General features: G+C 43.2%; 2 protein-coding genes across 3 annotated transcripts; both read right to left on the bottom strand.

Annotated features, from left to right (window-relative positions):
• Nucleotides 1-2,318: 2,318 nt before the first annotated feature.
• Nucleotides 2,319-4,966, bottom strand: LOC147619603 (uncharacterized). Its single transcript, XM_086773273.1, has 2 exons — nucleotides 4,845-4,966; nucleotides 2,319-3,625 (listed from the first exon to the last, which is right to left on the bottom strand). Exons 1-2 carry the CDS (start codon nucleotides 4,854-4,856, stop codon nucleotides 2,810-2,812), a joined length of 828 nt encoding a protein of 275 aa, XP_086629399.1. The 5' UTR covers nucleotides 4,857-4,966; the 3' UTR covers nucleotides 2,319-2,809.
• Nucleotides 4,967-9,346: 4,380 nt separating this feature from the next.
• Nucleotides 9,347-10,298, bottom strand: LOC147619602 (uncharacterized). Of its 2 annotated transcripts, XM_086773272.1 has the most exons (3): nucleotides 9,840-10,298; nucleotides 9,569-9,719; nucleotides 9,347-9,402 (listed from the first exon to the last, which is right to left on the bottom strand). In XM_086773272.1, exons 1-3 carry the CDS (start codon nucleotides 10,158-10,160, stop codon nucleotides 9,398-9,400), a joined length of 477 nt encoding a protein of 158 aa, XP_086629398.1. In that variant the 5' UTR covers nucleotides 10,161-10,298; the 3' UTR covers nucleotides 9,347-9,397. The 2 variants fall into 2 exon arrangements, with proteins under 2 accessions (XP_086629398.1, XP_086629397.1); XM_086773271.1 differs by having other exon boundaries at nucleotides 9,347-9,719.
• Nucleotides 10,299-13,858: the final 3,560 nt, after the last annotated feature.

Raw genomic sequence — 13,858 nt, 5'->3', positions numbered from 1 at the left:
CCTCCACCAAGAAAGAGATTTGTGCAGATGATGCCAAAGGGAGTTGGCATGAGTTGCAATCCAAGGGCGTGGCAAAATAGACCTGTAGACCTTCATAGAAGCCAAAGCATAAAGAGGGAGAGGATGATTAGCAGAAACTGAAGATTGCAAAGTCCAATCCCTTAGTCTGTCCCTTTGAGCAAGAGGAGGAACAAGGAGGAATGGATGTAACAAATGACCAAGCTTCCTCCAGATGAATCTATGATGCATACCCAGTGAGTATCACGAGATGCCTCCGGGAATGATAAAAAATGATGATTGTTCACCGGATATCTGGAGCATTGAGTCATGCACTCCATCCTCGCGTCAATATGGTTTTTTGCCCAGACGGCAAATACAGGATAACATTTCCAATGCATTGATTGCCATTGAATATGCAAAATATACTCAACAAGATGTGTTGATTATCCAAGTGGATGTGGCCAAAGCCTTTGCACGATTCATTGGGATTTTATTTCTCTCATCATGTCCAAGATGGGCTTTGGTCCTAAGTTGGTACACATCATATATTGGTTATATTCTAAGTCCACTTCTCAATGCATCCTTGGTAATCATTTATCACACAGGCTTGGAAGTTGACCAGATCCGTGCGTCAAGGCTATCCTCTCAGTGCTCTATTATATGCAATTGCTACTTACCCATTGCTCTTGCATATGGACTCTCTTACGACGCATGGACATATTCATGGATTGAGCATTCCTGGGTCTACCCCTCTTATAGCACAAGCATATGCCGATGACTCATATTTCATGCCAAAGAATACTCAGCAAGATCTTCGGACTCTCATGGATACTCTTTCTCTTTTTGGCATTGCAGCTGGTTTAATGGTCAATTTTGGAAAATCCAAGCTCATTCCCTTAAAGAGCTGTGATTGGCATGCCCTTTTATGGCCCGGAGACATTGTGCAATGTCATGAGGTGGTGCGTCATTTAGGGTATCCAATTGGCTGGAATATCACAAGGAAACAACAAATGGAATGGATTTTCCGGAAGCTTCATGACAAGTTGGAATATTGAAAAATTCCCACATGGCCGTTACATGTTAGACTTCGGATAGTCCAATCTATTCTCATGGCATATGACTTTGCTTCACTGGTCTCCCAGGGATATTTCAGCCTTCATGTCCCAAGCAATGGAATTGTTATGGAAGACTAAGTCACATGTGAAAGCTTTGCGATTACTGAAAATGGATTTTGTATGCTCCCCCAAGATGCATGGTAGTCTTAACATTCTCAATCTCAGGTATCACATGCTTGCCCGTAAGGCAACTCTGCTTACTACTTTTTTTTCCCAACAACAGCCCTGGGCCATTATGTTAGCAACCATGTGCTCTACTATGAAATCATCGGTGTATGGCAACTGGATCACTGATCTTTGGGAGGTAGTCTTGGGAAAATTTCAAGGGAGAATTCCAGGCTGTCCCCTTTCCACTTCTTTGTTGCAAGATTGGAAACAGGTTTTATCCTCACTTAAATGGTCTCCTGATAATGAGCATTCTTCCAACTCTTTACGACAGGAAAGTCTCCATTGGAGTGCTGTTTTTATCACTCCATTAGCTCTTCAGGAGCCCATCAGAGCTTACAATCTTATGAAGCTGGGCATAAGGAAGGTGGAAGATGTGATCAATGATTACGGACATTTTTTACTCTCTCTCTCTCACACACACAGGCACGCACGCACATACACACATATCAGAGATCTATCCATTAGGTCCTCGGAGGTTGAATACATAATAAAGCTTCAGCCATTGCTACTATTTACATATGCTTCCCTCATATCCTTCAAAGATGTGTCAACATTCATAGGGTAAGACTATTTCCATACTTGCCTTTATCATAGAGGTGTTGTAGCATACCAATGAACCTGAATTCATGCTAATGTTTTTCTTCCATTTACTCTCTATATATAAACTTACATGATTGGGACTCATAGGCAACAGTCAGCCTCAAAAAACAATAATATAATCTCTCTCACACCCCCCCCCCCTAACACACACACAGACAGGGGCACCTCAGGCATAAGCCTAGCAAGAACTCACCAACCTTCCAACATAAAAATGCTTCTCTGCTCCTAAAGAACCTAAAAATTATGCACTCCCACAGATACGTTTGTGCATAGTATATGCCTCCTCAAACCATCACCTCACAAATATGCACTTGCCGATCAAAAGGCCAACTCCACTAAGCTCAAGCATTGATCTACAGAATCCCTTACATGCGTTTGATATGGCTAGGAAGCATATGCATTCCAATGAATCACGTCGTGAAATTCCAAGTAATATCATGATAACTGCTCAATGAACCAGATAAGAAATAGTTGTAAAACAGATGTTCGGTTGACAAGAGGGGGGAGTGAAGGCTTTAACATGATGTCCACCATCTTTTAAAAAACTCTTTCTGAGAACACCAGGGTAGTTGCAATCCCTTGTTCATATGCTCTTTTTCTGCTTGACCAAGTCTCCCCTCCATCATGAGATCGGCCAGGTTCATTAAACTCCATGGTATGTATGGCACCCACCATTCAGCCTTTTTTACAACCCTCTCTTCATGTCATGCCACAGAGTGTTGCTGCAGCAGCACTTGCACCAAAAAGGATCCCAATATCTGTTTTTCCCTCTTAAAACAACATTTTTCAAACCAAAAGTGTCTCATATCCAGGTTCAAAAAGGACAGAAAGATAGGTATCAAGCCAGGCATGTTTGCCACAAAAAAGGGGGATGATAGGGTTGTACATGCAAGTAGAGCCCAAGCATGAGAAGCAGACACACTCATTCACCACTTTCTCAACACATCAAGAAGTCCAGCCATGGTCACAGCCAATGACTGAAGAACCTCAATTCTTCTTGCATCTGCTTCCTTCATAGCTTCCAGTGCATCTTTCCATGTTTCCGCCATCTGAGACAAGCATTCTTCAACATCCAGATCTCTCCGAGCACGTTTGGCATTCCCCTTCACATTTCCTTTATCAGTGTGATGGCAAGTCTGGTCTTGGCCAATGCATGTTTGTGATGCTGCCACATGTCCAGAACATGTCAATGGCACCGAATCCACATGATTAACTTGTGCGAAGTTCACATCAGTCCCCTGTGAATTGTATATCTGAATTGTATGGGCAGAGTCCACACAAGCGGCCTGAGCAGGATCCACCTCAGTAACCTGTGCAGTCTCCAAATGAGTTGTCTCATCCAAAAATACTAGCTCACCAGTACCAGAGGTGTGGCTATGGCATTTCACATGTGGGCAGATCTGCATGTACTTGTCTACCAGATGAAACCACTTGCATGTCAAATTCCGAGGATTATTACCAGAGGCTCTAACAATGCAGGATTTGTCTTCTTTGTACAACTTGTATACCTTCTGCCACTTCTTCCTACAACTCTCACTGTCTTTGTCGAAGCCATCACATGCTGCTGCTATCTCTGTCGCCACTCTTGTCCACATGTCCACACCTTGTTTTTGGGGTTTCATGAACTCATCATTCATACAGCCTCTCAGCTCTACAAGCATGGCAACCCAGTGATCCTTCCATGCTCCTCCTCGAGTGCGCTTTTGGGACGCCAACACATCTGAATGCCCACTATTCTGCATCTTTTTTTCCAAAATAAAGACATGAAAGAAAATTATAATGAATACTTCTCAGGATTAGGTGACGTTTGTGTATGAGAGCATGTCCACTTGGTCTCTAGACCGAGTGATTGCAACTAGGAATGCATGGTAGATCCCAGGTTTGAACTCGGGCACCTTAGCTTGGGAAAAAGCTCACAACAAGAAAAGATTAAGAACATCATCTTGCACCTTAGCTTAGGGAAAAACTGACAAGAAGGGAAAAAAAAGCATGAACTCCAGTCTTCACATTGCACAATGGCATGTTCCATGATGCTCTGGCATCTTAAGAGTGCCAAGGGCAAGATTAATGTGCAAAGGCATGTTATCACCATGATGCAGTCCTCCAGACACTAACTTGTCTGCCAATTTTATACAACTCTTTGAAGCCTCAATAGGTTTTTTTACTTTTTTTTCCCGACTGGCCTTAGGCCCAAGATCCTCCCGTAGTTACCGTTTTTTTCACCATCCGTAGGCGCATTTCACCGCCCGTAGGCGATGCCACCAAGGGAGTGTTATGTTACATTTTCTATTTAACAACACATCGAGTGGGGATCGAGCCCCTGAGCTCCCCATTGGAACTCTGATCCCCTAACCATCTCTATAAGGACAAATGGGTTCTTTTCTGAAACAATGCTTGAAAAATAATAATAATAATAATAACAACTGAAAAATAAAGGTTGATTTAAGCAATGCTTGTTGGCCAAAAAAAAACTTGAACCTAAAAAATTGTTTTAAAAAAATTACTCCTCTGAATCTGATCAACAAACATTTAGACATCAAAAAAAACAAAAATAGAAACTATATATTATTACATGTTTTTTTTCCTCGGGATCTTCAAAAAAATCGTCAGAACATAACGAAAATTTCTTGAGCGATGGATGCAGCCATTAGCATTTCAAAGAATATACAGCCCACAAAAAAGGAGGATTTAATTGCCCAACCCAAAAAGAAAAGAAAAGAAAAGAAAAAAAGCATACAGCATGCAATGAATGAAAGAAGGCTGATCTACTCTTGTGTGGAAGGGCAAGAAAGGCCATAAAAATGCATGAAACTAGCTGTGGCGATCTGTGTGCGTGCGAGAGAGAGAGAGACAGACAGACAGACAGACACACACACACACACACAGAGAGAGAGAGAGAGAGAGAGAGAGAGAGAGAGAGAGCTTCAAACAGAGAAAAGCAAGATCAAACATTTTACTCACCTGCGATTGCATTTGCTTTGAAAAAGGGCAGCCTTGTTGATTAATGGTAAAACTAGAGAGCTTCACCTTATAAACTTACTTCACATTTTGCTTAACTTGGTGGGTGAGTGAGTTTCTTTTCCTTTCCTTTTTCATTTTTCCATTTTTGCAAAGAGCACAAAAGTAGTGGGTCCTTTGAAAAAAAAAAAAAAAAGAGATTTGCAACATTTAATTTTCCCATAGCTTGAACTAAGGGTCTCATTTTGAGCTGCCCATTATTTTTTGATCCACTTGTTACTTAATTATAATGTTTTAAGTCCACTAGTCATTATTTTAAGATTGCATGCAGAGCAAGCACTCAACTTTTCTTTTGACAAGAGCTCCATTGATCCAAAAAAGGTGAGGTAAAGATTATCATAAGGTTTAAACATAGCATTGGACTTTTAAAAAGACTTAGGGAAAGAGTTTTCTTAATGGTATTTTGACACCGCATCCGCATCTGCAGATCTGAATTATGTGCCTCAAGTACCAAGAAACATTAATAGAGGTAGAAATATGTGAGAAACATTCATCATAGATGATAGGCCTACCTTTCACGTTATGCGAAAGAACAATAATAGATAACAAGCCCACCTTTAATGTCTTCAAATGGGAGAAGATAAATAGAAGCAAAGGGTTCACCACCACAAGCTTGTCTTGTAACATATAGGGGCTAGCAAAATTAGGGGTGCCAAAATTTTGGTGTTTCTCCTCCTTGAAATTGTAGTAGTCAAACACCAAAGTAGTATTGCATCAATCTAGTAGTGATTCAAAGTAGATTATGTGTCACAAGTGCATTCATCATCGTTTCTAATGATTAGGCTTGAGGGAATTATGATTTTCTTCTTGATCTTTGACAATAATATTCCTATAAAGTTCTGAGATTGATGGGCATGAGAGGTTGCAAAGATTCCCCTTGAGCTAGTCATTCACAAGCTTCCTCTTAAAGTTTGATATGTGCCACTAAAATGGTCCCTCTATCCTTGTCACCTAAAGAAGAAGAAAAGACCAATATGAAAGGGGTGTGTGTCTACATAAGTGTGCATGTGTGTGCCTACATGCGTGTGCATGTGATGTGCATGCACACATGTTGTGTGTCCATACCTCCTCGCTCTCTCTTTGTGTGTGTGTGTGTGTGTGTGTGTGTGTGTGTGAGAGAGAGAGAGAGAGAGAGAGAGAGAGAGAGAGACTAAAACCAAGTTTATCGGAGTAGCATTAAGGTACATTGTATTTTAAAAAGGGTGACATGATTAAAGCTAAGAAAAAGCATTCACTTTTAAATTTTTAATGAGATTAAGTAAGAATATAGTCATGTTCTTTATGCAATTGCCTCAAGCAAGAAAACTAACTGTCTCCACCTTTGCACTGCATGCCAAAAAAGGGTTGATTTTTCCCAAGGTATTACTACTTTTATTGAAAAGAACATACTGCTACATAGTAAATTCAACAATATAGTGATGTTCTTTATGCAATTGCCTCATGTAAGAAAACTAACTTTGTCTCCACCTTTGTGATGCATACCAAAAAAGGGTTGAATTTTCCCAAGGTATTATTGCTTATTGAAAAGAACGTAGTGCTACATATGGTGGAACATTTTACTTGGTTGATTTCACGTACTATGTCACAACCTGCTATTGCTACCACTCTACATTGTCACTGCATGTGCCATTCATTGGCATTACCTCCACCCAGCATTGTCACTTCATGTGTCCTCCATTGGCATCATTTCAACTGTACATTGCTACTTCATTTGTCCTTATTGGGGCGTGCGCGCGCACACGCACACATTTCTATGCATGTGCACATGTAGAGAAATATTATTAATGTCTGACAAATGACCACAAGGGTTTATGAGACAACAATAGCTTTTCAATGTACATCCATCAGATAGATTGGCATGTAACATTTTTAAAAAATCACAACTATTGACAACTATATATTGTAGAGTAGCCAAAAGAATTCCTTCAATCTAGCATGGTTACATAGAAAGCACCACTAAAGACCTCGGTACTTGTATGCATCTTCTAACAAAAATGCCCCTCAATACATCTGCCTACACAGCAAGAATACAAATACTATCATGTATCCTTTGGTCATGGGCTTCAACAATAAGTTCCATCATATTGAGAATAGGCCTTGAAACAATAGCATTCTCTATCCTTAATCTAGTTGCATGCCTTGGAGCTATTGTGAAAAAGGTCTTCAATGAGCATACTTGGAAGATATCTTGGAGTATCCTAGGTCTCATCTGTTGCCCCTAAGTGACGTATTCTTCTTGTTATCCTCTACATTTTAAAAAAGAAAAATGTTATAAATTCCTAGGATTAAAGAGTGCTCTCTCTCAAAGTCCACAATTTCTGTGAAAGCCACTTCACCATCTCTAATCAAGGTACTCAAGAAACTATGATAAAGGGCTTTGGCAACCCTTGGAGTGCCATTATTTGCCTCCCCTTCGACCACCTCCTTGGATCCCACACTCACATCCCTTCAGGGTCGTCTGTGCTCTGGCCCAACACAATCTGTGGGATTCTAGCTCCACCTCCCCCATGTTTGGGTTCTCAACATGACATCTCTCTCTAGCTCTTTGGCGTCCAATACAGATCCCTCCTGCTTGCCTTGGACATCAACAAAACCACAACCTGTAGCACATAGTGACTTCCTCCAAGGAGGATTGTCATCCCCATATAGCAAGAGTGGGTAGTCAAATTTCATGAGTGGATATGGCACACCGATCCCTCCCCTCTTCCCCCTTCTAGCATTTTTGGCTTTGGGAGCACTGTCGAATGGCGCCGCTTTAGTGAGACCTAGACAAGTGGCATTGGGGGAATTCTACAATCTCCCCAAACCATCTAGGTTCCCCTTCTTGGAGTACTCTGCATGGTTGGGATGGCCTATGTCTACCAATCTTACCATAGCGGCATTGCACAGCCTTGCTTTGTACTTGAGCCCGAGACCTTTCCTCACACGAGGAGATAGCAGTATCACTTGGCATCAAACTCCTAATGTGCCCACCACACGTCACCCCTCCCTCTCCCACATGTAGCTCTTTCAAGAGCGCGCAACCATGGAGGGATCGCCCCCCAATTCTACGATGTGCATTCTACCACTTTGGAGGGATGTAATCTATTCATGAGAAATGTTCTCTTTTAACTAATAGACCAATCTCTTAAAAGATGTAAGACACCAAAAAATATTTGTGATAGGAAAGAAACTTATTGACTTCCCTAAGAGTTTCTCAACTAGCTTCACTGGCTGAATGTATTTGTTGTCATCAAGATCCCCCTCATAGTAATGGGCTGCTTGTAGTTTTGCATTCCATTGCTCAGACTTGCCCCACCTCCAGCTCTATAATGCAATTTTCCCTTTCAATCTTTTTTGCCATTGCCAAAGAGCATGCTACTGGTTGCTCGAAAGCATCTTAAAGTTTCTTCTTACTGCATGCTATGAGACTGCATTGGACATTGTCCTTCAAGATTCTGGCATGTAGACCATCCTTGTGTGATGTAGTAGGACAAATCACGCCATCTGGACGTGATATGCATGATCAACATGTCTGTTCAAGCCTGTTGCTTCTAGGCTGTCCCGCTTTTTCTCCTCCATTAGACCACAGTGGGAATCGCAACACCGGATTGCATTTAAATAAGCATCAAACAGCTCCGGTCCTCTATAATTATAGACTTCTTGCTCATAGAAACCTCCTCAGCCATAGGCAGATCCCTAAATGCCAGGAGGGGCTGCTTCCTTGATTCAGATGTCTTGCCATTTGATTTTTGCTTATGGTCCACATCATTAACAATGTTGTGAAGTATCTTATCTGTGCAAGGTTGTCATCCAGGCAAGGATGCATGCAGGGATGCAGTCTAATGTTAGTACAATCACCGTCTGCATCTGGAAACTACTCATGGGCATACATGGATGCAGCCTCATACTTGCAATCATTGTCTCTGCATCTGGAAACTACTCATGGGCATCCATCATAATCAGTCATGCCAACACTTAAAACTCACAGATGCGCTAATGAGGTGATAGCTCAAGTGGTGAAGGTGTTTGCCTAGGACCAAGAGGTCCCAGGTTCAAAACCCTCCTTGGGGCTTCCTCGGTGGCATCGCCTACGGGCAGATAATTAAGCGCCTACAGGCAATGAAAATCAGTAACTACGGGAGGATCTTGGGCCTAAGGCCAGTCGGACAAAAAAACTCACAGATGCATTTTTATAGTATTCAGAATTGATCAATTTCCCCAATTCTTTTATTGCTCATTGTGACACCCACATGATAGCAGTGACAATGCCAAAAGTAGCATTAAATGGAAACAGCATGCAGCAAAACATCACTTGCATATATAACCTTGTTCTGAATGATGCATACCCAAACTGAATCGACAACAATGTAAAATCCTTGCCCAAAGTCATCCAAACACATAATAATATAGGATGACAAGAGGAAAACTAAAAATTTAATTGATTATGATAAAAGCATCTTGAGAAAAACAAAACTTTATATATATTTCTTCCAACAAGCACAGAGAGACTTTCTTCATTCTGCAATAAAAAAGAATAGATGGAACACATAAGGACAGATACCACAATGGATCACAACATCACACAAGACAGACTCTAGGACTGCTAACTTCTAAGACTTGAATGACTGATGGCATCATTGTCTCTTGCATCATCACTTGGAGCTTTGAGTTTGAAAGTTAATTACTGTTTCGATGCTCCACTTCAGCCATCAGGTGAATGGATTCCTGTGCCACCAACACAACATTTCTAGCACATCGCATAAAAACTGCAATAGTAGTGTTGCTTAGCTTGACGTCCATCCATTGTCCCTCAAGGAAAAACTGCTTCTCTTGTTCCTGCATGCTCAAGTTTGTCTTAAGTAGTGCTGTCAAAATTTCCTACCAAAAACTTCACAATGTCTCACAAAATTCCATCAAGGCAAGATGACCCTCTCTCATTTGGCAGCAGGCACTTACAACAGAGTTGTTATTCAGCCCCTCCACAAAGGGGGCTTGGGAATCATTGATCCGATGGTTCAGAGAGCAGGGCCCTTCTGGGAGCTGATAGTGGACTCCGCCACAACTTGTCGCGCACTCCCATTCTTGGCAGGCCCCAGCTCTTGAGCCCCAGGCGGATCTTCTAAGAGGCCCGCATACGAAATTTGGTTCCTCCTTCAGAACAAATTTGCAACCAGCCTCCTGCGCACTTGGGCCGGGGCGGCCACTTTTGTCGCCTCGGGGCTGAGCCCTCTTCCAAGTTCCTCCCTTCACTAACGAAGAGCGATCTTGACAGCCCATGATTTGGAACCATCGTTTCCGCTTACCAAGCAGACACCAGCTTGAGGCTCATACTCACATTCCTGAGGCCAAATTTACACTGGCTTAGTCCTTTGGTGACCGGTCCTACTTTCGACAGCTTCATTGTTCCCAGTCAACAGCATATCATCCACATAAAGTATGAGCACCAACAAAATCCCATGATCCTCTTTTACATATAAGATGCTATTAGTTGGACTGTTCTTGAAACCCCGGTTGGTCAAGTAAGAGTGTATCTTGCCCAAAACACATCCTTCACATACATGTCTTGGTGGCAACTCCACATGAGCATATTCTGTACCTTTTGATGCTTTTTTACAGCATCAAACTGCCATAATTGACATGCCCAAACCTAGCATGCCATAACCCGCCTCGTGCATGGCAGCCTGCAGGAGAATGAGAGCTAACCAAACAAGCATCTGGCGAAGCATCATAGCTACATACCGAAAAAGCCCAATCATCCTGCACAAAATGAGCTGAATCATCAACTTTGCTTACAGAAGTCTAAGAAGAGTCCAACTCCTCAAATTGCAGGGGTTATGGGTTACCCCTAAGAGACAAAGTAAGAGAAATGTGAAAATTCAGGTAGGGCTCTAGCAATGATTGTAATGTCCTGGATGCAAGTTCCTTTTCAGGAATGACCTCGTGAATATTAAGAAGCGGCTCCCGAAGATCTTGAATCTTCGTAAGATGATCAGCCATACTGTCTATCAACTTCATGCATATCCAGGTTCACAAGTTCTTTCTTGTGATAGGATACCCTGGCCTCATTTTTTACTTGATACATAGCTTCTAATACATCCCATGCATGTTGTGAAGTCTTGCATGACCAGATGTGTGGAATAATTGACCTCTTGACAGACAAAGAGATCAAATCTATCGCATGGGCATCCCACCTTCTCTGTTCCTGAGTGGCAAGCGAGTGATGGACCCTGCTCAGCACCTCTGCCAAAAGTTGCACGTGTAATGTCTGCAAGATGGGGTTTATCACCATTGACATACCCCCACAGACCCTTGACAACCAGCAAGTTGCTGACCATAAAACTCCACAAGGAGCAATTGCTCCCATCAAGTTTGTCCTCTTGGGACAAAACACCAAATACATATGTTGCATTCTGTGACATTTTGCAAAGTGCACAACTCAAAAAAACTGACAAGAGGCACAAATATCATGTATGCAACCCAAATACGATAGTCACCAAAAACAAGAAACGAAAACGGGAATGGAAACGGGGAAACAAGTTTTTAGGGGTGGAAACGGTTGTTTTGCTGTGACAATATCACTTGGGAAATGAGAAACGGCCATGGAAATGGATGGGCTCCTAAAACGGAGAAACGCGTTTCTAGGGACTTAAACGGCCGTTTCCTGTGACTACGATTTATGTGCATTGCCAGGCACAATGAGCACGAACTGCCACCAAATGCAGTCACTTGTACTTGCCCTACTCAAACCTATTGCAAGAAACTAAAGGAAAGAGTGGGAAAAGCCTTGATTTTGCACTTACAGATGTAATTTGTTGACACTAGAATAGTGTTGTGTGTAGATAGCCACGGTCGGGAAGTCGGGAACCCCAAAATTAGAGAAGCCCCAAATTTTGGTAGCTTTTCCAGCTTCTTTAATTTTGTGTGTGCAGGTACAAAATGCCACATCAGCACTATACAACCACCTCTAAACAAGTTCAGATGTTGCAGAGGTAATGTACAAAGCAAGGTGAACACACGTGTGATGGTCTTACAGCTGTACAAGCAAGTCATACAATTCAGAAATTAGGGTTTGCTGATTTAGACTACATAAGGAGATTCAGGGTGTCTTGTTATGTACAAAGGTTTGGGCGAATTCTAAGCAGAAACCCTAAAATGATCAGAAACCCTAAAATGAGCATAAACCTAAAATAGCGGAAACCCTAAAAACAGCAAGAACCCTTGCTTTGATACCAAATGTTGGCCCACAAGATCCTACTGTTAGGCTTTGTGGGGCAACGGAAGCACGAACATACACATAGGAAGACAATCGATTGAGAGAGAGAGGAAGTAGAACTTGCATGTATATTCATACAATGATGATAAAAGTGATAATAATAAAACCTAGTCTAGGTGTCCTGACTCCTTTCACACCAAATATCCAAGGGGAAAAACCCATCGGACAAAAGTGCCCTTGGAGTTAGTGCCTATTCACATGCAACACTACATATAAGCATATGCCTTCATTGACCACCCACCCCCCCCCCCCCCCCCCCCGGTCGGCTTCAGTGGGTGGCGATCTTCTCCCATCATGACAGTCGTCTTGTAGTCTTCGCTAGCTAGTATCAGAGAGGGTCTTTTGCCTCTAGCCTTTGAGGTAGGTAGCCACGTACGGGGCCCCCTTTGGAAGAGAATTGCCGCGTTCTGCAGCAGTGGGTCTGGATCCTCGGCTTTCACGAGCACAATGGCATATTGACACTTCTCTAGACACAATTACGGGTGACCCCTCATGGCGCCTGTAGCTTTGGGAGAACCAGCCCCGACCTTGTCTCCTGTCTTGTCCTGCAGTGGTACCCTGGCGAGTGGTTCTCTAGAGACCCCACTCTTCCACCTAAGGACCCAAGTTTTCCTCTTCAAGTACTCACTCAAGCTGGGCAGGTGGATTCAGTTGGCAAAGATCGAGGGCACACCAGCCACAGCATGGCATTGGAGTTCTCATGGCATTCCCCTCCGCTTCCTCTCCGACTTTTGGAAGCAACCGTGAAGGTCACTTTCTTCCTCTGGCAGCTTGATCACAGGGGCTTCACGGTAGGCACTTGGCTGGCGATGGCTGGCCTCCTGCTCTTGGTGCGGATTCCACAAGGAGTCTTAACATCACTGCCTCTTGGATCGCCCAAATTCACAGCGGGTTCGGATCCTCCAGCTCTTCACAGCACATCCAGGGACTTCCCAGGCCCTGTTACTTGGCGGGCCATCACATGGACCATGGATGCAGTCCAGCCCTCCTTTATAAGGAGTCTGATGATGGCATTGCACATCAGCTTACACATTTCAAGATCATTGCCATCATAGCATCAGTGGCCCAGTGTCCCCTTGGACCCCCAACACCCACACTAACCAGAGGTGGGAGATTATCAGCAGCATCACGGCTTGGAACATTTGGCGTGCACGCTGCAGTGAGGCTATCAAGGGTACTCTCTTCCCACCACCAGAGTCCATTAGCTGCATTTGGATAGATGTTATCCACACCCTGCATGGACATGCAGGAGACTCCGAAGGCATGTGGCAACGCCATGCGGCCTTCCTGCATACTTGGAGAGAGCAGCAGCCCCTTCCTCACCAGCAGGGATGCTGATACCACTTGGCATTACGGGCCCCAGTGTGGCTTTTCCCCTTCCCCCAAGGATGTGGTCTTCCCCCAAGATGCAGTCTCCCTCCAAGAGCGGCCAACATGGAGGGAGCACCCCCTTCTTTTCTTTGCACATTTACCTCTACGGAGGGTCGTACCTCTATGGAGGGCCCCCATGGATGGACATTTGTTTTTAAATAATAGAAGGATCTTTTTCGAGAAGGGAGGGGGAGGGGGGGGTGGTTGGGGGGGTCAATGAGAATTCTGAGCTCTTAATGAGGTCACCTACCTTTTGAGATTTTGATTCACATTTAGAAGATTACCATTAAGACAAGAGCATCGAGGCATGCCAATGCTACAATGTCTACCT

The sequence above is a fragment of the Cibotium barometz genome, chromosome 33 (assembly GCF_041138505.1).
Source record: "Cibotium barometz isolate CiBa-2024 chromosome 33, ASM4113850v1, whole genome shotgun sequence".
In the NCBI taxonomy this organism is placed as follows: domain Eukaryota; kingdom Viridiplantae; phylum Streptophyta; class Polypodiopsida; order Cyatheales; family Cibotiaceae; genus Cibotium; species Cibotium barometz.
Note: the sequence above shows the minus strand (reverse complement) of the source record. Positions and strands in the feature narration are given on the sequence as shown.